At 45.8% G+C, this 27,773-nt stretch overlaps 1 protein-coding gene across 11 annotated transcripts; it reads left to right on the forward strand.

Moving 5' to 3' along the window:
- The first annotated feature begins 7,919 nt into the window (after positions 1-7,919).
- On the forward strand, positions 7,920-26,555 carry abi3bpb (ABI family, member 3 (NESH) binding protein b). 11 transcript variants are annotated; one of them, XM_028010550.1, is made up of 23 exons: positions 7,920-8,147; positions 10,871-11,050; positions 13,161-13,229; positions 13,298-13,430; positions 14,504-14,685; positions 14,777-14,829; positions 14,960-14,987; positions 15,829-15,903; positions 16,858-17,046; positions 17,218-17,295; positions 17,711-17,872; positions 19,323-19,388; positions 19,854-19,940; positions 21,253-21,315; positions 21,395-21,520; positions 22,190-22,279; positions 22,396-22,605; positions 22,694-22,799; positions 23,704-23,783; positions 24,137-24,166; positions 24,235-24,393; positions 24,471-24,593; positions 24,966-26,555. In XM_028010550.1, the coding sequence occupies exons 1-23, from the start codon at positions 8,060-8,062 to the stop codon at positions 25,079-25,081; spliced, it is 2,493 nt and encodes an 830-aa protein (XP_027866351.1). In that variant the 5' UTR covers positions 7,920-8,059; the 3' UTR covers positions 25,082-26,555. The 11 variants fall into 11 exon arrangements, with proteins under 11 accessions (XP_027866351.1, XP_027866354.1, XP_027866353.1 ...); XM_028010553.1 differs by lacking the exon at positions 19,854-19,940; XM_028010552.1 differs by lacking the exon at positions 17,218-17,295.
- The last annotated feature ends 1,218 nt before the right edge of the window (positions 26,556-27,773 follow it).

A 27,773-nucleotide genomic window follows, 5' to 3' on the forward strand; every position in this document is an offset into this window, starting at 1 on the left:
TCTAACCAGACTCTTCATCATTTCATCAAACTCAGTTCATTCGTTCAGTTTTTTCTCCTGTCATCATTTTTTATCAACCCATGATGCATTGCGTCGGTTAGGGGCGTGGCATCTTGTCATTAAACAGAAACTAAACTCCTAAATGTTTTCAGCCACGTTTGTTTCAGAAAGAAAAGTCTGAAAATCAGAGGGAAGATCATCGTCATAGATCCAGGGCCGGCCGAAGCCTTTCTGGGGCCCTGGGCAGGTTGTTGTTGGGGCCCCCGACACCAACATGTCAGCGCCAGGTTCTTCTTTATTTCTAGTCTATGTGAACATTACCTCATCATACTGGTGTTATCACAGCTGTTGCCTTTAACGTTACAGGAGTTGCAAACTAACAGAAATACTCAAATTAATTTTGTATTTTGAGATTTGTAAAATGTGCAGCGTCAGCGGCGGCGCTGCTGCAGGGAGGTCAAGCTGGGGTCACATGAGTTCTGGTCATGAAGCCACCCGGACGTGAGCTGGTGCTGACCGGGTCGTTGGTTCTGTCTGGATGCAGGTTCTGATTCCTGGTGAGGATCAGGAATCAGAATTCCTTTCCTGTCGTCGGAGCGCTGCAGCTCTTAACCCAGACATGAAAATATTAAAATCTGATGTCATTTATAATCTTTTTAACTAATCAAGAGGAAAGAATTTAACAAGTTGTGGAAAAATACATGAAAAATATATGACTGTAGAACTGGACTGCATACTGAGGAGGTGATCCATTTGATTCAGGTTGTTGGACCTGAAAGGTCCAGGATACCGGACCTTAAGGCCTGGAATCAGAGCTCAGTTGTTTGGCTCCTTCTCACCATTTGGTGACTTTGATATTCTTCAGTTTTGGTGATTTCATCCCATCTTTACTTTCCATGATCTGTCTTGAAACACTCAGTGTTCAGTAAAGCCTTGAGTTTCTCCCAGACATGTTGGTGGAAAAGCAACATCTCTGGAAACGAGTCTTACTTTGACTGACCAGTAAGTGTCTTGGTCACATCTTGAACGAAGAGTCCATTTCAGATCTATTATGACCTACTGACCTTATGCCAAGGCTTCGCATAAGATAATAAACCCATGAGAAGGTCAGTAAATCGTCCGTCCTACGACACATTTTAAAAATAATATCTAGAAGGTAAATGGCCTGTACTGTATAGTTCTGTATCAAGTCCAAATGACCTGAAAGTTCTTTTCATTTGGTCATTCTCCCATTCACACACACATTCACACACTGATAGCAGTAGGCTACTGTATTGTAGCTACAGCTTCCCTGACACAGTTGAACAGAAGTGAGGCGGTCTTACCCTGGTACCACCAGGTCCTCTGACCCGCATGGCGGATTGTCCTCTTCATCACGACTGACGGACAGAGTGGGCTTTGAGCTGGACCACCACCACTTCCTGGACCTGATCATGATTCATGTATAATTTACTGTAAACATGTGATTCTGCATCAGTATTATCTAAACACTCTAAACTTTCAATATTTGCTGAACATTAACTGAAGATTTAATCAGAAAGCTTTTTGGAGTCCCTGAAAGTGAATCAATTTCTTGGTCATTATTGTGACCGGTGGGTTTAAATGGGTTGACCTGGACGCCCGCCTGACCTCTGACCCTGACGGCCTTAAAGGAGCAGACAGACATTTCAGCAGCTAGCCGCGCTCTGCGTTAGCATCCTGAAGGAAGAGGAGGAGGAGGATGAAGGCCAACCTGAACTCCGGCTCAGTCAGGTGTTTCTGTGTGGAAAAGGTCTGGATTTGTGGAGTTTAATGGGAAACACAGCCCTGATTGTTGCCTCCAGCTGACCTGTCAGACTCTGTTAGCCTCGGTTACATAAAGCCTCCACCTTCAAACGGTTCCCCTTCTGCTGCTTCGAGGAATCGGTTTCCTCTAATGGGAGGCAGATGGTGCCGCTCGCACTGGAAGGAGCAGGACAGAGGGTGAAGTGTCAGTTTGACGCCACGTTGCTCCAACAGGTGATGTCTGAACAGAACTTCATCGGGTTTCACAGCCTCAGAGCGTGACATCATCAGGAGCGAAGGATCAGCAGCTTCAGGAGAAACATCCAGAAAGACCTAACTCTGGACGTCCAGAAGCATCATGGCCGCCATGAACAGGAGGGCTGATGGTCAGGCTGGTTCTGCTGCAGGTCCAGGGTCAGAACTGGTGGAAAACTGGTTAAAACTGGTTATAAACTGGTCATAACTGGTTAAAACTGGTTATAAACTGGTCATAACTGGTTAAAACTGGTTATAAACTGGTCAGAACTGGTTAAAATTGGTTGAAACTGGTTATAAACTGGTCCTAATTGGTTAAGTTGTTCCAAAGCTGAGGCTAAAATGTTTATTTTATTAATTTATATTGACAGATAATAGTTTCATAAATGAAGACTGTCTGTTGCCGTAGCAAACTGCTGACCCCTCGATGGGTCCAGATGTGGCGTCGGTCCGACTCTCTGGTTCTCCAGGATCTCGTCCCCTCTGGACTTCATGCTAACTTTCTTCATGTTGCTCCAGTTACTGCCTGATCTCACTGCGCCCCCTGCTGGTCTCTCTGTAACTTGGACTCGTTCCTGAGCCCGGCTCTTTATTCCAGCTCGGTTTTATTGCTCTGACCCACCAGCGGGTCAGAACCCGGCCTCAGACTGAAGACTCTGGTTTTCTGGGGGATTTGCTGGGATCCTGCAGCTCCTCTGATTTATGTCGGTTGTTAGCAGCTCGTTCTGATTCTCCTGATGGAACCTGTGTTGCATTTTTCCTCTCAGCTCCTCCTCATGTAAGCCTGGTGGAAAACAAGCCGTCCACTTCTCCGCTGGGCTCTCCAAGCCGGGGCCGGTGGGGGCCGGTGGGGCCGGTGGGGCCGGCATGGTGGTGTTGGCCTCCACTGGCGACATCTGCTAACACTTTCCCAGCCCCGGCAGCGTTCTGCAGAGCCAGAGACTCTTCCTGCTGTGAGTTTTGGCTCCTCCATCCATCTAGAGGAGAAACCAGCAGAAGCGACTCTAACGTGGTTTCACTGCAGCAGGCCGGAGGTCAGAGGTCAGAGGTCTGGACCAGCGGTGGAGCGTTCACTGTCCTCATCCTTCTCTGCTTTAGTTGTCTCAGTCCAGGAGCTGATTTAGTCTGTGCAGGTCTTCATGTTTCAGCTCATTCTGGTGGGTTCTGGTGGGCCGGGTCCAAACCCAGTGGTTCCACCAGGACTGACTGGAACAGGAAACACTCATCAATAAACTCCACCTGATCCAACAGATCAGCTGTTTGGATCCTTTCATGGACACAAAGAGAGACCAGAACCCAGGTGGTCATAATGTTTTGCCTCTCTGGTTTTATTCTGTTCCTGTTTGGGTTTCTCCTCCAGGTCAACTGGGTCGATTCAGGATAAACTGGACTCTAAGTCCAAAACCTTCAGGTGAAGTGAACTCAACCAAGAAAAAGACTTCCGACTTTTTTCCTCAACTGAAATCAGGGGAGCTCCAGTGGGGTTGCTAGGTAACGGGGGGAGCTCCAGTGGGGTTGCTAGGTAACGGGGGGAGCTCCAGTGGGGTTGCTAGGTAACGGGGGGAGCTCCAGTGGAGTTGCTAGGTAACAGGGGGGAGTTCCAGTGGGGTTGCTAGGTAACAGGGGGAGCTCCAGTGGGGTTGCTAGGTAACAGGGGGAGCTCCAGTGGGGTTGCTAGGTAACAGGGGGAGCTCCAGTGGGGTTGCTAGGTAAGGGGGGGAGCTCCAGTGGGGTTGCTAGGTAACGGGGGAGCTCCAGTGGGGTTGCTAGGTAATGGGGGGAGCTCCAGTGGAGTTGCTAAGTAACGGGGGGAGTTCCAGTGGGGTTGCTAGGTTACCAGAACATGCTGGAGCCATTCTATCAGTGATTGCTCTGGGTTCTGGTTGCTTTAATGGACCGGTACCGGACAGACCGGTACCGGACGGAGCGAGCAGCTCCGGAGAACCGCAGCCTGTTGAAGCCGTTTTCACACAAAGCCAGCGTTGTTCTGCTCTCCTCTGGAAGGAACAGGCTTATGTAAGAACCGCTGGCTTCTTCAGCCTGAGCCCAGTTCTGGAGTCTGGGTCCAGGTTTGGACCGGCGGCTGATTGGTCAGAAACAGAAACCGTTGGCATCACACAGGATGTTAGCTCTGATGGAAAATAGAAAGATCTGAGTCTCAAACCTAAACTTTCACATCTGTAGCTGGAAATATCACTGACAGAATGGACAACCCTTCACAATAAAAGTCTCTGAGATCTTTATGGCCTTCAAAATAAAAGTGTGAACCTGTCAGAATAAAACTAACACACAGAGCTCTCGGACCAAAACCGTTTTTAAGGAAATTAAGTAAGTTTTAAGTTTTCCTCCTTCAAAATAAAAGACCTCAGTCCACTTCTTTATGCTAAAACTATAACAGAAAACATTAAAATTATTTTCAAACACATTCACTCATGTTCAAACCCTGAGAGTTTTCAAAATAAAACACAAAATCCTCCACAGTAAAAGCCTGAATCTGAAGGTTTTCTCCAAAACCTCAACATCATGAAACAGAGCAGCAGAGAAACTGGTTCTGATTAAACCTCAGTGTTTACATGGATCTAACTGTGATGATGATTTGTTCTGGTTCTGGATGAAAACACATCATGTTGGGGTTCCGGTTAAATCCTGCTGGACCTGAGGGACAACATTAAGGTATAAAGCAGTGATTAGCAGCAATAAGGCTGGTTCTGATTACTCCTCTTAATGAAATGTTTTGTTTTGCTGGTAATTGGTTGCAGGAGAACATCGGCTCACTGGCAGCATCGTTAGCATCGTTACCTGGATCGACTCGGTTCAGGCTGTGTGTTTGTGCAGAGAAACAGAGTTTAATCAGTCGGAGCCTCCTGCCTGGTGATGTCAGCGTTTAAAGCGCTTCCAGGCAAACAACACATTTATTAATGTGGACCTGGAGACGAGAGGCAGAGCAGCATGTTGGGCCGTCTGCAGCTGTTTCTGCTCCAGCTAGAAAAACAAGAACCTTAATCATCAGGCTGATCATCTGTTCAGGAATAAACATTTATCTAGCAGGTTCACTTAAATCACAATAGAGATAAATATAATATTTGAAAACGTAAAACCATAAAATAAAGTAAGACAAATCTGAGTAAGGTTAATAATATTGGAAAAACTGTGAATTTCAGGGTTTTCATGTAGAAATGATCAGATATTAAATGAGTAATTGGGGTCCAGCATCCCGGACGAGCCCCCAATCGGATCCGGCTTCAGGGACTTTCCCATCAAACACGCCGTGATTTATAGTGACTGTGAAAAGAAAGTACACCCCTAGTTGGGTTTCTGGAAATATATGATTTGGTCTTCATGCAGGTTCTGAATCCACACCAGAATCCTGACTGTCAGGATTTATTCAACTAAAACCAGAACCAGGGAGTTTTTTTTTTTTTCATAGTTTCTCTAAACATTACATTTAAGATAAAAAAAATCTACAATAAAACAATGTTTCTATCTGACTCAGTGAGATTAGTTAATGAAACAGAAAACACAAAATAATAATTTGTATGGTGCAGTACTGTTCCTGGCCACAGGTGGCGCTCTACCAGGGGTAAACCTGATCCGTTTCTCAGGGCTGTTGCAGTCTGACAGGATTTGGACGGTTCTGGTTCATTTGGGCTTTTTTCCCGTCGGTATTTGTCCTGGTTTTTCCTCCGTTCGTCTCGTCCGTCATCGTTTCCAAACGTTTCTGCTGTTCAAACATGAATCCTGGTTCTGCTTCAGCTGCTGTTTGGCATTTCGCTGCTCCACTCCACCTCGCCCCCTTCCTGTCGCATGTGACGGCACGTGTTGCGTCCACAAACCCAGAACCCTGAGCCAAGTGCTGACTGCTCTTCCTCCTCCTCCTCATCATCGTGGTTTCTCCAGCCTGGAGGAAACACGGCAGCATTCCAGGCTGTTCCCAGGCGGCACGTGTTGTGATGTTCCCAGCATGCTCTGCTTTCATTTGTGGCCTTTTTGTGTGAAATCATTAACACCCTGATCCGAGGCGATCTCATTCCTCTCATTCCAGCCGGTCCAAACCTCTCGGTTCGGCCCGGGAACATCCAGCTGCTGCCGCCAAACCTCCAACCTCAGTGATTCAGCTGCAACATGTGGTCATAATGAGACGCTTAATTCAGTAAATACTGCTGTGTTCACAGCGCTGAACTCCTTCACTCCTTCACTCTTCCTCCATGTGGGAGTTAATCAGTGACCCTGAAGGCTGCGGGGTCAGGGGTCAGGGGTCCAAGGACCCGGGGGCCGCGGCTCATAACCAGAGTTTATGATGGAAAAGATATTTTTATGGTGAAGCCACTGAGTTCAGATGAGGAAACAGGAGAAAATGATGAAAAGATGGAAAACAAGCCGAGAAAGAAGAAAAATAATATAAAAATAGATGGAAAATATTCACTGATTAATGAAATATGAATATTCATAAAGGGACGGTAAAAGTTCATAAACTGTAAAAAACAACAACAACTTGCAAAACAAAAAGGAAACATGTGAGACTGAATGTGAACAAAAATATTCATAAATGCATCTTATTAGATAAACAAAACACAAAAATGCAAAAAGAAGGAAAACAACCGTAGATTAATAATTGATGCAAAAAATTTACAAAAAAACTGGAGAGAAAGTTTATAAAACCCCAAAAATGTGTAAAACTGGCAAAAAATCTGCAAAATTGACTCAAAGCTCAAATAGAAAAACCACAGGAGGAAACAGAGAAACATAGATGGAAAAAACACAACGGCTGGAAAAGAAAAAATGATGCAAAACATTTAAATAAAGATTCAAAAGAAGGAAAACAAGCAGAAGAAAAGTTTAAGATCCAAAACCTGCAGAAAGTGACGCCATCAGTGACAGAGCAACTAAAACCATAAAACATCAAACAAGACAAAACTTTAAACGTCAAATGTGTAAAACTGTCAAAGAAACATGAAAAATAAAATTCAAAATATGAAAAATGATTCAGTGCAAACACAAATATAGATAAAAGATTCACTGCTGGACGAGGAAACAAGACAAAACAAACTGAAAACATTTAAATAAAGATTAAAAACCAGAAAAAGTTTCAAAGGATCCAAAACTTTCCAACACAAACCAGCAGTAAAGTTACAGAACCAGAAACAGATTCATACAAATGAAAATATAGAAAGTAAATTCATAAAGACTCAAAAGATAAAAACTCATAAAATGTGTAAAAACCTGCAGAATAGAAAACAGGAAAGTTTCAAACAGAAATATGTGTAAATGATTTACTGATACATGAAAACATGATCATAAATACGCAGAACAGCCATAAAGTCAAAACCAGATATAAATCACAAAAACATTAAAAATAACTTTCAAAACCAGGAAGAAATATGAAAAATAAACAGGTTAAAACGAAGGAAAACAAGCAGAGAAACACAAACAGATCAAATTAAATCATAAAATATAATCAGGACAAAATGAAGAAACATAAATATAGAAAACATTTGATTAGAGACAGAATGAGACGAAATAAAGATTAAAATGTAAAACAGGATTAAAATCAAACATCAGATTAAAAACCAGGAGAGGATTTAATGCAAAGAGATGAATAAATGATTTACTGATGGATTAGAAACATCTTCATAAATATCCTAAACATAAACTGTTAACATAAATAAGAGACAAAACATCAAAATTAGACGTAAAAGATTTAATGAAGGATTCAAACAGATGAGGAAGAGGAGGAGGATGAAGACCAGGCTGGTTCTGAACACCAGGTCTGCAGCAGCTGGTGGAACCAGAACGGCTCGGTTCTGTGGGAGGAGAAAGAGAGAGAGGGAGGGAGATGGGAGGACGAGCGAGCGAGCGGAGGCTCCGCCCCCTTTTCCCAGCCTATAGATGGAGCCGCTGGACGCAGCGTCCCACTGCGAGGACGTCCCTCAGCTGAACAAGTCCTAAGACGGCTGCTCTCTGAGACGCTTAGTGAAGTTGTCCAGCTCCAGGTCGCTCCTTCCTCACCCTCCTCATCATCACCTGCAAGAGGTCAGAGGTCATGGTGGCTCTCCTGCTCAGAGTCCTGCTGCTGCTGCTGATCGGAGGGACGGTTCTGCTGGGCGGCAGCCCGGCCCAGAGGATCCGAGGCAAGTCCAGACATCTGACCTGAACGGGTCAGAACCACAGAGGAAGAACCAGAACAGACAGAAAACAGATCCGATCTGAGGTCAAAGGTCAGGGAAACAAACTGGTGAAAGTGAAGAAAAGAACAGAATCAAAGCTGACGGGTTCTGATCCAGATTTACAGAACAAAACGGCAGCAGGATTCTCCTGCAGGCTTTGAATGGAAACAGCCGAGTCAGCAGGTTCAGGTTCTGGTTCTGGTTCTGGTTCTCAGGCAGGTGTTGGTCCAGGGTTCTGCTGGGGCCCGGTTAGCAGCCCGACCCGCTGGGTTTGGTTTGTCTCCATGCAGACCATGTTCTGGCTTCTGGTCGGACCCAGCAGTTCGGTTCTGCAGAACCCGGGTCCAGACTGGAGGGGAAGATTTGAAATATATTGGTTTGATTGTGGCCAGCAGGTGGCACTCTGACCTGCTGTGGTTTTTATTCTTTAACTGGTCCGTTCAGAACCAACTCCATGTTTTACTGTTTGGACCTTTTGTTGTTGCTAAGCAGCGCTGCATGACCGGGCCTGCAGGGGGCGCTCTGGAAAACTACGTTCTGAAAACAAACTTTTTAAAAGCTGTGATTTAATAGTTGACCTGTAGGAGGCGCTGCAGGCTGATAGGAAGAGTTGTTTTTGTTTAAAGCTGAACAAATTGTTACATTTGTCTTTTATTATTTAGTTTTATTATATCTAACCAGTGATGGCAAAGTTACTTTGAAATATTAACTTTAATCAGATTACTGATTACTCCTTGAAAAAGTAACTCAGTTAGATTACTGGCTACTTGAATTGGAAAGTAACTAAGTTACATTAAAAGTAACTTTTTTAGTTACTTTCAGCAGCTGCTAACAACAAGGCTGTGATAATGACGTTGATCTTTGCCAATATTTAATTGTAAACTATTTTATAATAACATCAATAATGTGTCTCTGTTATGTTGTTGAACTGAAGGGGAGATTTTTAATTTTACAGTAAAAAAAGAAACTTTAGTAATTTGTGCAGTTTTTTGTTTTCCACTATTGTCTGGAAAACTGTAAGGATTTTAACCCTCAGCCTCCAGGTTGTGTGTCAGAGGTCAGAGGTCAGAGGTCCTCCTGCGGCTCCACAACTCAGATGGCTGCTGCACAGATTTGTGACACTTAATTTAATATTAATAATTATAATTATTATTAATATTACCAGTTGCACAACTAAGTAACGTGTTTCTGACGTCACTGTATCTAAACTATATGGCATCTATTTCTGCATACTTTGTGGTATTAATACTATTTAAACTCTTAAAACTATTAAACTATTTGTTGCTTTTTTGCTCCATTGAAACATTGAAAATCAAGAATTAAGCAAAACTTTACTTTGAAATCAAAAGACAGAAACTCCAAAGTTAAATTATTTTCACATAATCCAGATTTGTTGCTTTCTGTGACGGTTCCACTGAAACCTTTTCAGGTTTTTAATTTATGATTTAATCATTTTCTAACTTTTACTGATTATGTTTCTACCAAAGTTCTGCTGTTGGTACAAATTTCACTGTAAATAAATAATTTGTGCATCAACTGGGAACCATGAGGACCAGAAACATCCTGCTGGAGGTTTTATGGGTTTCTGGGAATTTCTGCTTGTCGCTCCAGAAAATATGTTCAGATTTTAATCAGATTAGCTGACAGTTTTTATTATTTTTAAATATTCTCTTCAGTCGATTTCAACCCTTCAGTAAAAATCTTCTCATTTTTGCAGAATTTGCTCCTTTTCCAGCTGAGTGTTTGTCGTTTTTCTGACCTGCAGGGGGCGCTCTGAGCAGCATAATGACTGAATAGTAATTTATTTCTATGTAGAAATCCTGCAGCTTTAGTTGACTTTCAGCAGATGGAAGATTTTAATGGGTTTTATGGTGAATTGATTCTAAACGCTGCAGTTTGGTTGTTTTCTGCCTCCAGGACAATAAAATCCTGCGAAGCTTTTAGTTTCTGCTGCTGCTCCATAAACAGGAACATCAACATCTGCAGCTCCAGATGTTCCTGCGGTCGATTTCTAACGGCTCCACATCCAGAGACACAGAAGCAAACATCTGAGTTCAGACAGAACCAGAACCAGAACCGACGGCTGGAAAAACTAAAGATAATCTGACCCGGTTCTGTTCCGGTCGGTTCTGGATCAAACTACAGAGAACAACAACAACAACACAAAGTTAATTTGCCACCAGAGTCTGTGCTGTTACTAGTATGGAAAGTTGAGAGGAAGGAAAAAATGTTTCCCCTTCTTTAATGACCAATCAGCAAAACGTATGCAGATAAAGTTAGATGGACTTTTCACCAGAATTTTTTATTTCTCAGATTTTTGATTTTAATTTCAGAATTATGGAAAAAAAAGACATATTTTGAGAAAAACCTCAGAATTCAGAAACAAAAAGTCCTGATTCTGATTTTAGGGCCAAACTTTTAGTTTTTTTCAGTGAACTTTATCCTGAAAAAATGAAGGTTTTGTGAAGCAATTTTAACTTTTGGATCAGAAGTTTGTTTTTAAGCATATGTACTGACTGATGGCACTTTTTAAATTTCGTTGTTCTTGTGACAATGACAATAAAGATTTTTCTGTCTTATCTAAATTGTAACTTTTTGAAAAACTTGCTACAAACTCGATCACAGTTCAGCCTGGATGTTGGTTTCCGGGTCGGTTCTGCTCACGCCTCCTGTCTGGTTCCCCTCAGTTCGCCGTCAGAACATGAAGGTCCGGATCAACGCCACCGGCGACACCATCGTCATGAAGTTCGTCCGGCCCGGTCCGGACGTGAAGCTGGAGGGATACATCCTGGGATACGGCAGGAGCGTCTTCTCCAAGCAGTTCATCCAGCTGCCGGAGAACGGACAGCTGTACGAGACGGAGCTGGGTAAGAACCGGGTCGGTTCGGGTTCTGGGTCGGGTTCTGGGTCGGGTCGGGTCCAGAGAATAAACCTGGGATGTTCTGCTTCATATTCACAACCAAAAACCTGCATTTATATTCAGTCAGTTTGGAGAACATCTCTGTTTAGTGCTGCCCATGGCACACAGCTAAATGTAGGACTTTAACTAGGCCATATATATATCATAGTGTTGTAGATAGAAAAAAAATACATTTTCTCCAAAAACATGGAAATTTCTGTTCTCCAAAAGTCAAAAATTTACAAGAAAAAACTCAGAAACTTTGGGATTAATCTCTGAGTTTTTCAAGAAAGAAAGTTTGAGTTTCAAAAGTTTAAAATTTCAAGAAAAAAAATATAATTTTGAAGAAACAAATTTGAATTTTCTGAACTGAACAGAAGAAATTTCTAGAAAAATTCAGAGATTAATCTTAAAATTTCCAAGTTTTCTGTTGCAAATTTTCAACGTTTTCAGCTCAGAAAATGTCCTTGTTTGTTTTTCTGGAAAGTTTCAGACATTAATCTCTAAATTGTCGAGTTTTCTGACTTTTATTCTCTCTAAATTGGCTCTAATAATCCGTCATCATTCTCAGATCTAAACGAGGAACGTCCAAACGTTTAGTCATGTGTCACATGATGCTGCCGCTGCCATGTTTGTTAGCGTGATGCTAACTGTCGCCTCCTTTTGACTCCATCATGGAGTCAAACGATGGGTTTTGTGCATAAATTCATATTTCTGGAGCGTTTAGCCTGTGGGTGGCGCTGTGGCCTCCTCCCAGCCTCCCATCAGCTCAGCAGCGCCGCATGTTGACTCTGTAAATCCGCCGCTGCTGGTGGTTTCTGGGTTTCCTGCCACATCAGACCCAGTGCTGGTCTCAGGGCGATGCTGGTGTTTCCTCTGAGGTCAACTGCTGTTATTACAGCTTCATGTTTGAAACCAAAGCAGACGTATGGAGGACCATTCCTGCCCTTAAAGCAGCTGAGAACGTTTCCAACCGGACTGTAAAGTTTGACGTATTGATCATTTGGTTCAGTTCTGATCAATGTTTCAGTTCTGATCAGTGTTTCTGTCTCTCCAGGAAGATTTTAATGTGATAAACTTATCATAAACTTTGTGTCATAATTTCTGAGACGTTTCGTAGACCAGAACCTCCAGTCGGGTTCTGAGGTGAGGAACCCGACTGATGCTGCATGGGAACCGGCAGAACCAATAAACCGGACCAGACCTCAGAGGAAGTGCTGATTCCTTTAGGAAGTGAGATCCAAGCTACAGGAAGTGATGTAATGTCATCCCTTTATGTAGTGGTGGGACACTTTAGCGTGTAGCGCTTTAGCATTCCCTTCGGATGAATACCATGTTGGTAACATTTTAGCGCTACATTACAGTACCATGCTAGCATAGTGAGTTAGTATTTCTGCTAAGTACCATAGAATTTAGTGCTAGCTTCTAGTAAAGCCATGCTAACATATCGCTTTAGCATTATCTTTCACTCAATGCCATGTGTTTAGTGGTATTTAGTGATTTATCGTTAGCTTCCACTATACACCATGCTAGCATAACGGTTTAGCATGATCTTCCGCTGAATGCTATGCTGGTTATCAAAAAGGAAGACGGGAAACTTCCCTCAGGGCAGAAAGTTTTCCTTCATTTCCTTCCAGGTTTCACCTGAACGTGTTTCAGGCAGAAAGTAAAGATTTTGTTCTGGAAGAATCTGCAGAGAAATTTCTCTTCATCTCTAATCGCTGCCATGTGTGCGTCTGCTTAGCGTCACGCCGCCATGACATCATGACTGTCACGGCGCTCTGTAACAGAGTCCAGCCGGTCCCACTGGACCTGTTCATGTTTCCAACAGGCTGGAAAAACTCCAGATGCAAAACTGTCTGAACTAACTAATCTTCAGGATCGGTTACTTGTTAGAGTCTTCATGGTGTTCCAGCTTTCTGCATCAGATCAGGTTTCTGGAAATCTGAGAGTTTTGTGTAATTTGGCCCAAAGGAACATTTCTGCTGACGGTCGCTGCTGAAATGAAATGTTTCTGTGTTTCCATGTCTGAGATCATCTGTCACCAAACGCTGAGCTCAGCCACCATTTTGTTTCAGATGCTGAACCAAAGTACCTGGTGGCCGTCCAGCCAATCCCAGTCAACGACATGAAGAAGCACTGCACAGGTAGGGTTCTGGTCCGGTCCGGTCCGATCCTCAGAGCCGCCTGCAGTCTCACAGTCCTCTCTGTCTAGGCAAGGTGAACCTGGAGAAGCCGCTCCACCTGGTGATCGGCTCCATCAGCCCCACGGCGGTGCTGCTGTCCTGGGGGAACCACCTGAAGACGCCGTACGAGAAGAACGTCATGAGCGAGTGTCTGGAGGACGGGTGAGGAGTCCTAACAATCCTGACTGGACGTCTCCGTGTCCACAGTGGGACAGAGTCTCATGTCTGTCCGGTCAGGATGATGCATCTGTTGTGTTTGAATGGTCAGTCTGTGCTGAGTGATCGTCTCCCGCCGCCTGCAGCTCACGTTTTTCCTTCCCTGTCAAACGAGTTGGAGGAACCTCTGGAAATCTTGACCCTGCAGTCCTCTGCTGCTCTTATTAAAACTAACGTCAGCTCCTTCAGCTTGGCTGCTGCCTCGCTCTGAAAACCCAGGAGAAAGTGGAGATGCACGCCGGCCAGGATGAACAACATGCTGGTTTCCAGGCTGAGGTCATGACGGCTGCAGACGCCCAGGAGAAACCGCACGGCTTCCAGCCTCTGGGTTATTAACGTCTTGTTAACCCGACACCTTCAGGACGGCAGTCAGTGAAACTCTGACAAGATCCAGACGTCCAGCCGCAGCGTCGGGTTGCTTGTAGACGCTCCGGCAGCTTCAGGATCCTTCTGGTGATGCAGATTGTTTCTGAACGCCGGTCCAACTCCAGAGACGTTAGAGTCTAATCCTGCGACCCAGAAGAACCAAAATGTTGCTTTTAGGAACCTCTGCAACTGGAAGGAGTTTAAGTTCCAGACGGATATTGTTCTAGAAGGTCTGGTGACGTTGGAGGCATCTTTATAACCAGAACAAACTGTTAAAAATACATCAATCATTCACATGAAACTAATGTCAGCAGAAATCCAAGCAAAACAATCCAATATTGTCCTGGATTCTTTCTCGCTGCTCTGCATAGCTTTTATGTTTTTACCATTTTTCCTTGGGTTGGTCTTCTTGTAGTGCGTCATCTTTTCCATAATTTGAATTTCTTCTACAGTCTGGATCCATTGGTTCATACTAGCAGCATTTAAACCAAATAACTTCGCTTGTTTGGCTTCTTTTCTCAGGTGACAGAAATCTTACAGCATCACTTCAGACTCAACAAGATGTGAAGCATCGACTCGTGTTCAGTGAGTCGGAACAATCGAAGCTCTGAACCCGACATGTGACGATGTGTGTGTCCTCCGTCCTACTCCAGGTTCTACACCATCCGCTACAGGGAGAGGAACAGGAAGTGGATCTACCAGACCTGTCCTGCCAGTGACACCGTCATCGACCACCTGAAGCCCGACACGCAGTACGAGTTCGGGGTTCGCTCCAACAAGGACGACCGCAGCAGTCTCTGGAGCAAACCGGTCATCCACAGCACCAACACGGCCAGTAAGCAGAACCTTTTCCACCCATCAGGAGAAACTTCTCCTACTTAAATCCTACCATGTTCTCTGATAAATTGTTGTTTCTTAAACTGCAGATAAAAACAGTCAGAAACCGTACAAGCCCCGGAAACCTCTGGCAAATCCGATGGTACGTAATGGCTGCTGGATCTCACTGGATTAGCAGATAAATGCAGAATTATTAGTCCCAGAGATGACCCAGAGCTTTCAGTGTAGAGAGATGAAGTAGTTGAACATTTGTTCTTTGGTTTGTGTTGCAGAAACCTCAGCACCCGTTCCCTCCGCCAGGTAAAGTTCAATCACAACCAGCTCTGCAGCTCTAACCAATAAATGAGACAAACTGTGATCTTAACGTTGCTTTACAACTGAAGAGCAGTAAAGACTGTTGACTTCTTCGCACTTCTTCACAACAGTTCCAGTCTTCGGGTGCCGGCCGTTAACCCCCTTAGCCCCGTTAACCCCGTTAACCCCGTTAGCCCCGTTAACCCCGTTAACCCCCGTTAGCCCCGTTAACCCCGTTAGCCCCGTTAACCCCGTTAGCCCCGTTAACCCCGTTAACCCCCTTAGCCCCGCTAACCCCGTTAACCCCTTTAGCCCGGTTAACCCCCTTAGCCCCGTTAACCCCGTTAACCCCGTTAGCTCTGTTAACCCCGTTAACCCCCTTAGCCCCGTTAACCCCTTTAACCCCGTAAACCCCGTTAGCCCCGTTAACCCCGTTAGCCCCGTTAGCTCTGTTAACCCCGTTAGCCCCGTTAAACCCGTTAGCCCCGTTAACCCCGTTAGCCCCGTTAACCCCGTTAGCCCCGTTAGCTCTGTTAACCCCGTTAGCCCCGTTAAACCCGTTAGCCCCGTTAACCCCGTTAGCCCCGTTAACCCCGGGTCGTCTCGCTCCATCTTTGGTGATTATCTCCTCTTTCACCGTTTCTTTTCTTTCGGGGCGTCAGACTCTCTTCTGGTCCAGGGAAGCGCTGCAGTGACGGTCGACTGATCCCAAAATGATCCAATCTATAAAATCTCTGTGAACTACCAGCATCATCAGTCGGACCTGAGCTGCAGTGGGTTCTCTGGAGGCGGTCCGGTTCTTTTCCTCTCCTCTTCGTCCATAAAGACAGCTTCCTGTTTCCCACAGAGTCCCCAGAGAGCCGGCAGGAAACGGCCCCTGTGCCCGGCTCCGCCCGGCCCAAGCCCGCTCACGGCTCACCTGGTAACCATGGAGATGCTTTTCCTTCTTTAACCGTCAGCTTCATCCATTCATGCAGCTTCAGCGCCTGAAAGGGGCGGGGCCTGTCCTGATTGGCTGCATGCTCGGCCCAGTCAGAAGGTCTTGGTGTGATGTCACTGGATAAGAGTAAGTGGACTTGGCCCCGCCCACGCTGCCATCATCAACGATCATGTGACCACGATCCATCTGCCACCGGCTACCTTTGACCTTTGACCTTTCACTGACCCTTCATCTTCACCTTCTGCTTTTTCTGCCATTTTTCACTGAAAACAGAAAATCTGTTCATATAAGAATCAATAGAAAAACAATCACCTGATAATCATCTGCATATCTGCAGAGTTTAGTGAGTTTTTAAAGTCAGAGTTTTTCTGAAGACCTGACGGCTCTCAGGTATGAACCGGACCAGATGATGGACCGGCTTCAGTGTTCGGTACCTTTCCTCAGGAGTTCCTCAGGGTCAGTGTCTGTTCTCTGTGCAACAGAAACCACCTGATCACTGGGTTTGTTTTCAGCTCCTTAAAAACATCGTTTGATGAGTAAAGCTCCACATTTCTCTTCTTCTTCCTCTTCCTCTGCGTCTCTTCGTTTCCCACCAGACTGCATGCCTTCAGTCCGTTCAGACGCAGACGTTGTTGGTCTTTCTCTCTGCAGAAAGACGACACGAGTCGTTCTGCTCGGTTCAGTCCAGGTTCTTTTAAACTTTCTGATTACTGAGACCAAAACATCTCAACTTCACTTTGACCCAATCGGCCAAAAGAATCTAACAATTCTTCAGATTAATATTAATTAAAACGATTAATATTAATTAATCCCAATCAATAATGGAGGAAGTTTTGGTTTAAAGGGTTAGGGTCTCAGTGCTCAGAGGGAAACTTTGAGTTAAAGATGAGTTTCTGTTGGGATGGAGGATCACAGCCTCTCTCCTCTCTGTCCCAGAAAAAGGAAACAGTCTCATAGCCAACCGAAGCCGTCCTGCGGAGCGGCGGACTGCTGCCCTCCCCAAACTGCTGCCTACCTCCACCCCTCCTGCCAACATCACTGTCTCTAACTTCCCCTCCAGAGGCGGTGAGCTGCAGACCACCAGGGGGCCCAGCAGGGCTCCTGACAAGCTTCCTAATCCTGAGGGTAATTTCCACCTTCACCTTTCGTCTGTTAACATCCTCCTGGTTCAACTCTGACTTCGTCCTTCCTTTTCCCAGAATGACCTGTGGTTACTGTGGTTTTACTTTGACAGGACGGGACGCGTCTCCTCCAGTGAAACATGTTTGTTGTGTTCAACCTTTTCTATCCTCACAGCTGCAGTGAGACCTCAGGACGGCTCCTCGCTGCTCCGACTCGCCCTGGCCAATGAGCGGGCCAAGCTCGGCACCTGGGGTAACCTCACTTCCTGTCCGCTCAGAGCCGGCCTCGCTCTGTCCGTCTGTCTGTCTGTCTGTCTGCTCTTCCTGTCAGGCTTCTGGCGGATTGTTTTTTCCTCAGGTCTTCTCCTTCACCTCCATCCCATCCAGCGTCTGCATGTAGCTCACAATCTCTCAGTCATGGCTGCTTGTCACAGCAGCAGCTTCACTGACTGGAGCCAAGATTGTTGTAGCTAAAAGACCCATCATCATCATCATCATCATCATCATCATCATCACCCCATCCTTCATCCTTCTGTTAGCCGAGTTAAGCTCCAGCTGTTGGTCCATCGCTAACGCCGTAGCTCAGGGCTGTTGCTAGCTCTCTGTTTTCCATCGCAGGAGCTCATCAAACTGTAACCCCGACACTGCAACTGTTCTTCATCTTTTAGGTCAAGGCAGCAGCAGAAACGGGAGGCCCGTGATTTCCTCCAGCCCAGACGCTAACCCACTGATCTTGAGGAGCCATCTTGACCCCTTCTCTTACCGCCTCACACAGCGCCACTCTTCCTCTAGATCCAGTAACTCGTCCCCGACCTCTTTGATCCTTGGGGGTAATCTTCCACTGAACCTTTATTCTCACTTTTCGTTCTGACTGCACAGACAGACAGACAGACAGAAAGCCAACAGCCTCCAGTCATCTCTGACGTCAAACTGCTGTTAGCCTGATAATTTCAGGAAGGTCAGAAGGTTCTGCGCCGTCACACAGACATGGATACAAACCAAACATGTCGTTTTATTTTATAACTTTTAATGATCAAAGTTACGGTGATCATTAAACCATCGGCGTAATCATGGATTTACAGCAAACACTTTATGCTAGATATTCTTTATGAATATGATTTAAGATGCAACAAATATTGAGTTAATGTAACCATGGAGACAACGCCACATGTAGCCTAGCATGTAGCCTAGCATGTAGCCTAGCATGTATAGTGAAACTGGTTAGCATCTGGTCCGTTTTTGCTCCATTGAAAAGGGAAACAGTGACATAAATCATGTGGTGTGAATTTGATTTGATCAACACGTCAGTATGGAGGAAATATTGATCGGTTTCTAAACTGACTATATTCATCTTCTGTAAATCTATAATCCAGGATAAATTAGCTCAACTTGAACAAGAAGAATCCATGAATAAACTGTAAAAAACAACTTTAGAAACAATTCATCCTCCGTCCCTCTCCTCCACCGTCCGTCATGGCGCCTCCAGTGATTAAGTGACGTTGCTGCAACCGATCAATACTATTAATATCAATCACATTTTTTTGATTTTTTCTGGCACCTTTCAGTTTTTCCATAACATTTTGAGCCACCAACATTCTGCAGCATCGGCTCTGATCCAGTTACTGTAGGGATTTCTGAAACACTTCCTGTCTAAGAATCTTTTACTTCCTGGTGATCTGTGATTGGCTGCTGAACCTCTCAGGTGAACAACCAAACTAGTCTTCTAGGTCCAACAGAGGCCAGGTCGACCCGCTTCAGCTTCAGGTGACAAGTTGGCCGACATTTGTAAAATAGTTTGTGCTGCAGCCTCCCGTCGCCACAGCAACAACAGAGCAAAGTGTTGTTCTGGTACCAGACATGAACCAGGCTCATCTGGACCGGATGATTCTGAGGATCCATTATCAGTTCCAGGTTTCATCCCGGCTCACATGAAGCAGATGTCTGAGTGTTTTTAAAGAGTCTTATCGCTCTAATCTTCAAACCCAGTGATTCTGCGCTGCAGCAACGTCTTTTCCAAACCGCTGAGGTGAAACTCAAACCAGAGCAGCCAGGCGGAGTGAAATCCTGAGGTCTAAGGTTCAGGTTCTCATCTAAACTCTGCTGCTTGGTAGCTACTGTTAGAATCCCACAGATCCGGTCCAAAGTTCTGCTTTGCTTTCAGATCCTGTCTGCCGCCTGCAGCAGGAGGAACAGTTTGAGTTCCTCTACAGACTTTGGTTGGTTGTTCTTCTGACGGCTGCTGGTTCTTTCCTCTCCTAACACTCGGCTCTCTCCCAACAGCAAACGGACAGCCGCACCGGGGCATTTCCCAGCCCAAACTGGCCTTATGGCCCAGAGCTCGACTGGGTAAAGAGTCCTTGTTCGTCTTCTGCGTGTCATCATTAACCCTTCACTCGCTTTGCAGCATCTCCATCTCCACTGCGGCTCATGTTGCCGTTTTCGTCCACATCCATTAATATGTTTGTGTCCATCTCCTCATCCTGTCATCCATCATCCTTCCATCATTGATCTGTCCATCCATGTTTGTTGTCTCATGTTTTCAGCTTCCAGTCAAGCTTCTGCTGGTCTTCATCCATGTTTCAAATAATCAAGATGAAGCTGCTGCTTGATTATTTGAAAGGTTCCATCAGTTCACTGTGTTGGATGTGCTGAGGGATCCAGAGACAGCTTGGTGTCGGTTTAACTCTTTTCTGTTTGCATAAAAACCATTGATCTGGGACTTGTTGAAAGCACACAGATGTAAACAGAGCGGTGACAGAATAACCGTCCAATCAGAGCCATGTTTCACTTGCCCTGCCTCTCCTGCTGCAGTCAACAACTCGCTGACGGAGGACAAGAAGTCTGATGTTCCTGCTGGGTTCGGTCGGTCTGGTGTCGTCGTTGACGACCGGCTTTATGGTTGGTAACAGCATGACCCCTGCCTGTCTGTGCCGTAACGCTGCTGCGTGCTTCAGCCGCTCCGCTGCGCTGCGCCAACGCTGCGCCAACGCTGCGCTGCGCTGCGCCAACGCTGCGCCAACGCTGCGCTGCGCCAGCGCCGCATGGTTTGGGGCTGTTTGGGATCAAGAGGCAAAAGGGACGCGCCGCCAGCTTCAACGCTCTGGCCAAAGACTTTGGCACATCTTGTGGAAAATACTTTTTTCTTGGAAAGTGTGATCATCCCTGATAGTTAGCTTATTTTCAAGAACTTCCCTCTGCAGGGCTTTGCACTTTTCCTCACCACAGACATTCAAACTGCTGCATCTGACCTGTGGTGACCTGGTTCCTGCTCTCAGCCTGCTGGTGATGTTTTGATGCTTCCTGCACGCTGGGCGGCGGACATGTTGCTGCTGATGTGATGCATGGCGAGCATCGATCACTTTCCACAGAAATGTGGAAACAACAATTTATATATCAGGCTGGTTTGTGTGAAACAATGGAAAACACACTGGAATTACAGAACAGTTTCCATCAGGACTGTCCAGTTTAAACCTCTGAGCATTTATTGGTTCCAGCTTTAACAGGCAGAAGGAGTTTCTGTCCAAGAATAACAGAGTTTAGCTGGAAAGCTCTGCAGTTCTTAGAAACCAAAACAATTTAAGCAAACAGCAAATATTGGTGCTGCAGCAGCTTCATATTTACACGGCCTGATTGGAAGGAATGTCTCTGTATTGTTTCAAGTTACGAGTTAAAATGTTGCGGGTCTCCGCCGTCTTTCATGTTGCTGGTTTTGCATTCATGCCATTTCGCTCTGGAAGCGACTCAATTCCCTGATTGTGGAATTTTGGCTTCTCCTTTAACAGAGGGGGGTTTGGGGTTGGGTTTGGGGTGGGGGTGTAATTGGCTGCAGGTTCTGGACGCCTCCATCAGAAACATCCAGTCCTGTGGCTGCTTCATGTTTTCAGGGTCATTTGGTGTTGGGAGTCAGAGCAGAGCTCTGCTTTGGTTCAACTCGTTTCCCCAGGAGGTTAGAAACACCTGGCTGGAAAACAGACCCACCGCCTCTGCTGAGGCTTAGCGTTGTTTTCTGAAGAACGTTCCCACAGGCATGAAGCTCATTTACAGAACATTTCTGCACCACTTCAGAAACATGCAAAACACATGATCTTAATCTTTTGGACCAATGGTTTCCATCAAATAGAAAAAAGCTGCTTCATGTCTCTTGTATTTTCAGAAAGTCATAACTGGTTGAGCTGTTACAGAACCTGTTTGCTGCTTGTTGTTGTTTCAGGATCTCCGTTTCGGACGACTCTGAACATCCGGCCGAATGATGTGAGAAAACCTGGAGAGACCGGTAAAAGCTCCAGCTTCATGGCTGCTGGTTTTACCGCCATGCTGAGAGACAGAAACCTTCAAAATATTCTTTTCTTCAGACAAGGTGAACCGGCCTGAGAAGAGCAGAAACCCAGAAATCCCAAAGTATAAAGTCCCAGCAGTGACGACCAAACCGACCAAACAGGAGCGAAGACAAACCACGACTACGGCCGCCCCGACCGCAGGTGAGTCTTCAGAACCGCAGCGACACGGCGAAGGCTTGGAGGGGATCAGGAAGCTGGAGGGTTCTGGATGCAGCTTTGTTTCTTAAAGGAGAAACATCCAAAATTCACATTTTACATGTTTTAAACTTCCATTTTGTCTCTACTGCTTCTAAAGCGCTTCAAAGAACCCAGCTGGTTTTTCTCAATTAGTTCATGATTGTTGGTGTCTGGAAAATTAATCATTTCAAAAACGTCAGGAATTACCCGTCACCTAGCAACCCAGGCTGAGTCCTGGCTGTTACCTAGCAACCCAGGCGGAGTCCTGACATGTTTGGTCAGCTGGTTTTACTGCGGTACAATGGCTGCTGGAAAAGAGTTTTGTTATTGACTTTCCATCAAGAAACCACCTGCTGCATTCTGATTGGCTGTGCAGAAGGCTCCACTTCTGCTTTTCAAACCTGTACAGTTGCATAATTGTTCATCTGTTTGCAGCCATTTTTATGTGAATGTTGAGTTGGGGGGCGTGGCCAGCAGCTTATTTGAATTTAAAGATGGTCAGAACTGATCAGACTTGATTCTCATTATACAAAAATGTAATGACCAGGTTTTGTGTAGGCCATAAACCTTTAATAACCTGTTGAAGGAAGCAGAATAGTTTGTCGTCTCATGTCACCATATTTCTGTTTTCAGTGACTCGGCAGGAGAGTTGGGAGGATTCAGACCTTTTCCAGTCTCAGCCAACCTCTGATGTTGATGCAATGGGCAAGAAGCGTTACGTGGGTAAGCAGCAACAAGCAGCAACATGCAGCAACAAGCAGCAACAAGCAGCACTTCTGGGATTAACAGAACAAGCGTTTTACTTCCTGTTGAGTTAATTGAACCATTCCGGCCCGCAGCGCCTCATGTGGTTTACCAAACCGGGAAGAAGCCGGATGAGCCTTGCTCCATCACCTCCTCTCTCAACTACTTCCCTGAAGACGAACCTGGTGAGGTGAACGTCACGTCTCCTCCGACCAGCCCACCCGCCAACCTCACTGTGGTGACGGTGGAGGGATGTCCGTCCTTCATCATCCTGGACTGGGAGAAACCAGACAACCACACCACCGGTAGGCCGGCAGCGATCCGCCCAGAGGGCAGAGAGTCTGTCAAGAACCGTCACAGCTGAAGAATCGATGCTGTACCGTCTCTCTGCAGAGTACGAGGTGATCTCTACTGCAAAGGGACCTGATGGAGAACGGGTTTCCATCCTGACCACCAACCAGACCCACACTGCAGTGGAGAACCTGAACCCTGAGAGCAGGTACTCCATCTCTGCCTCTCCAGCCTCATTCCCCAGCAGGTTGCAGAGGTCCAGCGCCTCATGGAGGGAGATTTATCTGCAGGGGAGCCGTGAAGGTTTCAGTCTGCAGCTGTGCAAACAGGCCGCGGCGCCGCGCTCGGTCTGAGCTCTGCTGCAGGCCAGGCTTCATGAATCCTGATGAGAAAAAGGTTCTGAGGACTGAGGCTGGGTTCACCGTTAGGACGGCTGAATCACCGAGAGAATGGGAGTTAAGGTGGACGGCCTATACAAAACCTGTTCATTACATTTTTACAAAAATCATTCTTAGAGAGATTTTAGTTTAATCAATTTGAGTTGTTTTAGGGACTCTGTCACTTTAAATCCAAATGAGCTGCTGCTGGCCCCGCCCCCCGCTAAACGTTTACAGTCACATGTGAAGATGGCTGCAAGAAATGAACACTTATTCAACCATATGTCTTAGAAAAGCAGAAGTGGAGCCTCCTGCACAACAAGAATGCAGAAACAAAGCTCTTGTCTTTTCCAGTAGCCATTGTACAGCTGACCAAACACTGGAGATCAGGCTGGGTTGCTAGGTAACGGAGTAGTCCAGAGGATTTTGAAACGGCTCATTTTCCAGACACCAAAAACATGAACTCAATGCTGGTGTTTTTTATAAACCCTTTGGTTTTTAGAATCAGTAAAATCCCAAATGGAAGAACAGAAACATTTAAAACGTGTGTTTTGTATAATCATCTCCTTTAGCTTCAGGTTCTGCTCAGTCAACCGTTTGTCTCACTGTCAGACGGTTCTGCCTTTGGGTCCGTTTGGGTTTGGGAACCAGAAGACGACTGGACGTTTATTTATGTCCTGTAAAAATGTTCAAACATTTCTGACCGGATCTGAATTGTTTCTCTGGTTGCCATAGTTACGAGTTCACGGTGAAGCCGAAGAACGAGCTGGGAGAAGGTCCTGTGAGTGAGCCGGTGTCCTTCAACACGGAGTCTGGTACGGATCCTCCTCCTCATCAGAGTCAGAACCAGAACCGCTCCGGCCTCCAGGCTGTTTCCTCCAGTTTATATTCATGATTAATCTGAACAACTGGAGCCGCTCAGATATCCAATCCATCAAATCACAAATGGGCCATGAAGGAACTTTCTGATTGGTCCCGCTTCACTGCGGCTCAGATGTGTCATCACGGGTCATAAACCGGTGGTGAGACACATTCATCAGTCAGTAGAACTCATGACCCCTCGGTGTCGGGTCTCCAGGGTCCGAGCTGGTTCTGTAGAGGCTTTGGCTCTGATGATCAAGTCCTCACAGACGTAGATCTGAGTTAATCTGAGTCTTTGTTTCTGCAGCGGATCCGCGTGTGAGCGAGAACGTCTCAGGTAATCCAGGCTCGGTTCTGTCTGAACGTCCCTGCTGGATGCGGAGGCCTGACCCGTTTTCTGTGCAGGAAAAGACGCCATCTGGACTCAGTTCCCGTTCAAGACCGACTCGTACTCCGACTGCCATGGCAAGCAGTACGTGAAGAGAACCTGGTACCGCAAGTTTGTAGGCGTCCAGCTGTGCAACTCGCTGAGGTACAAGATCTATCTGAGCGACGCGCTGAACGGTGAGTGGCCGTGAGAGCGGGTTGGACCGGACCTGCTGACGTCCTCCTGGTTCTGACCGTCTCCTTTCATGTTGAAGGTAAATTCTACCACATTGGAGATCAGAGCGGCTTTGGAGAGGATCACTGCCAGTTTGTGGATTCTTTTCTGGACGGACGGACAGGCAGGCAGCTCAGAGCGGACCAGCTCCCCTCCAGAAACGGTAACCATGGAAACCGTCACACACAGATCCAACAGAGTAGATTAGACTGAGATGAAGATCAGAGGTTCTGCAGAATGTTTGGTTCTGTCTTGAAACGGTTTGAGGTAAGGAGACAGCGGTCAGGTTTCACCTGCTGGGACCCATCAGGTTCCAGACGGGTCACCATGTAACAAGTTAACACCCAAAAACTAGTCAGTTGTCCCCTGAACTAGTTTCTGTACTGGAGTAAATTTCCTTTGGTTCCTGCTGAGTGCTGGGAGTCGTGACCGACTTTCTGTCTTAGTGATTGATCAGCTTCCATTCTTTAATGGATTGGCAGAACTTTAGAGCTCGGTTCTGTTTGTAACTGCGCGTGTTCTCCTGCTGCTCCAGGTTTCTTCAGAGCTCTGCGCCAGGAGCCCGTCCACTTTGGACAGATAGGAGGACATTCCCACATCAACTACGTCTCCTGGTATGAATGTGGAACGCCGATCCCTGGGAAGTGGTAGACGGACTCGGATCCTCAGCAGGAAGGGACTTGTTGATCTGAGCTGGGGGGGCTGACCCAGCCGGACCCGGAGCTGGGCGCCCAGTGCTGTAAAAACATGTACCGGACTTCCTCATCAGGGAACTGTAAGGAGAGAGCATTTGTACGACTATAGCAGACATGCCTTCTCTTTACTATTTATCAAGCACCAACGCTACAGCGATTAGAGCAGGAACAAAGTCATGATAGATCTATTTTATTTAGTGTTAAATCTTTGGAAGCTGGCTCCCTGGATTACTATTTTCATCACTTGTGAGATGTTATTTATCCAAACGTCTTTGGTTTCATTTCTTCATGAGAAGCGACAGGCAGAAGGTCACAGGGTGGGCGGAGCCTCAGCACATACCATCACAACATTCACCGAGTCGACTGGCGGCTCACCAGTACGACCAGTTAACTATAAGCAGTCAGGTCACAGGTTCAAAGGTCATCCTGTTGAAGCCATTTCTGATACATGTGGATACTTCCTGGTAACTTCACTGATCTACAGGTGCATGATGTTGATGCAGCTATTCTCTAAACCAGTCATCATGCAGCTCTGCTTCTGTAAAATGGGGTTTGATGCTTAAAGCACAACAGCTACACATTGAATGTGTCGCTCAGATGTTGGGGTAAAATCTTCTACGCTTGCGTTTTGCACAGGACAAATCTCTGTATGAGACTTTATATGGACAGAGTGTCGTTTCTACACAGATTAGCAGATTTAACTCTGACTGGGGTCAGGCAGGCCTCCACTTCCTACCATGCTAACAGGATGGAAAGGCTTTAGCTAGCTGCTAGCTAACAGGTTTTATTGTTACTGTTCAATAGCAATAAGGTAACGCTGCAGTGGTGTAGCTACTACAGCTCAGCTAGCTGCTAGCTAAGGAGTTTTATTGACACTGTTCAATCACAGGAAGCTAATGTTGCAGCCATGTAGCTAATGCCACTTAGCTAGCTGTTAGCTGAAAGGCTTTATTGTTATCGTTCAATAGCAACAAGCTAACGCTGCAGTGGTGTAGCTACTACTGCTCAGCTAGCTGCTAGCTAAGGGGTTTATTGTTATCCATCATGTCTTTTAACTCCTGAACCTAAAAGATTCTAAGTTCTGTAACCGATCAGCCGGTTCGTTGTCCAGAAGTAAAACGAGACGTGAGCTTCTGGTTTGAAACGACCCAGATCCATTTTTAATTAGCTGCCCTGTTCAACATGGAGGAACCTGGAGGCTTTCATTCGGTGTTCAATAACAGATGCAGGTCATTTTTCTACATGCTGTATTCCAGTCCTGCTGGACCGGACCGTTCAACATGGCTGCCGCTCTCAGCTGCAGCCTGACTCATGCTCAGACACAGGAGACAGCTTTGGAAGAAAGTCACAATGTGTTGTTGGTGATTTTTATAAATGTGTTTGTTACTGTGTTGTTTTTCAATAATAAAATGTTTTGGTTTCTTTTTTTACATAATGTGTCTTGTATAAGCTGCCTTCTACACAAAGACCTCATCTATTCACACAATAAAGTCGTCTGTGGTCGGGTTGGAAGACGTGGAGAAGCCAACTCAACATGTTTTCCAGGCTTGTCTGATGGCTTTCATTTAATGCTTCATATAAGCACTGGACCTAAAACCACAGTTTCCACTGTAAAGGCTCCAACCGCCATGCCAGTGGAGCTGGAGCTCCGAAGAAATTCAGAGGATCAGATTGAAGGAGCCCAGAGCCAGAGAACCGTCTGCGAGCCGGTCCAGTTTGTGGTTCTGTCAGTAAATCATGTAGAGACTCCAACAGCAGCAACTTCAGAAAACAAGCAAACCGTCAATTATTTTCATCTTTTAGAAAAAATATACAACGAATATAAAGAGATTAATGAGAACAAGTCCATAAAAGCAGCAACTCCACCTAAAACCAAAATCAAATCACTGCCTGGGTGGGGTTGGGGGGTTTAGGAGTTTTGGGGGTTTTAGGAGTTTTGGGAGTTTTGGGGGTTTTAGGGGTTTTGGGGGAGGGTTAACACTATAAACAGCCACAGTTTTCCTCCATCAGCAGATCAGGAGATGGTTCTGGACCAGCTGGATCTGTGACCCGGCTCAGATATCAGACCCACCAGTTTGACGCTGGTATATCAGAAACTCTTCTCAACCTCCACTATGTTTACCATGCATGGCGGCCATATTGGATCCAGGAGATATGGAAATCTCTCCATTAATGAATTTATTGAAGCGAAGAGTTTGGATGAATTTTTATTTTGAAAGGCAAAAATATGTCAAACACACGTTTATCAAACATAAATATTGGTCTGTTCATCCATCGGTGACGTCATGAGTCATTTATCCGCCATCACTGGGTTTATGAAGAGCCGCTCAGCTGAGGAAATGAAGACCAAATGCTTCCGGTGCCAGTGAAGCTGGACTGTAAGCCCAGAACCTGTCTGTCAGAACGTTGCCATGACGACGTCCTGAGTGGGAAATGGGCCGGAGAACAGGTGACATCATTCTCAAAGAAAAGTGAACTCTGGTGCAGTTAGAATGAATATGGAAACGCCAAGCGGACTTCAGCGCATGGCATTCTGGGTAAATATAACCAAAACAAATATGCTAGCCTAGCGCTAGCAGGAGAAGTTTCTCATGGTCTTTAGCCAAAGACAAAAACTGCTGACGCCTCCATCTTGTTTCCATTTGGTG

The sequence above is a fragment of the Xiphophorus couchianus genome, chromosome 24 (genome assembly GCF_001444195.1).
Source record: "Xiphophorus couchianus chromosome 24, X_couchianus-1.0, whole genome shotgun sequence".
Lineage (NCBI taxonomy): Eukaryota > Metazoa > Chordata > Actinopteri > Cyprinodontiformes > Poeciliidae > Xiphophorus > Xiphophorus couchianus.

Bases quoted from the DNA above. Each gene is read 5' to 3' on its own strand.
- abi3bpb (XM_028010550.1), top strand. From the start codon at position 8,060: ATGGTGGCTCTCCTGCTCAGAGTCCTGCTGCTGCTGCTGATCGGAGGG. The intron at 13,230-13,297 runs GTAGGGTTCTGG...CTCTCTGTCTAG, and splicing joins CATGAAGAAGCACTGCACAG to GCAAGGTGAACCTGGAGAAG. The intron at 22,800-23,703 runs GTACTCCATCTC...TGGTTGCCATAG, and splicing joins AACCTGAACCCTGAGAGCAG to TTACGAGTTCACGGTGAAGC.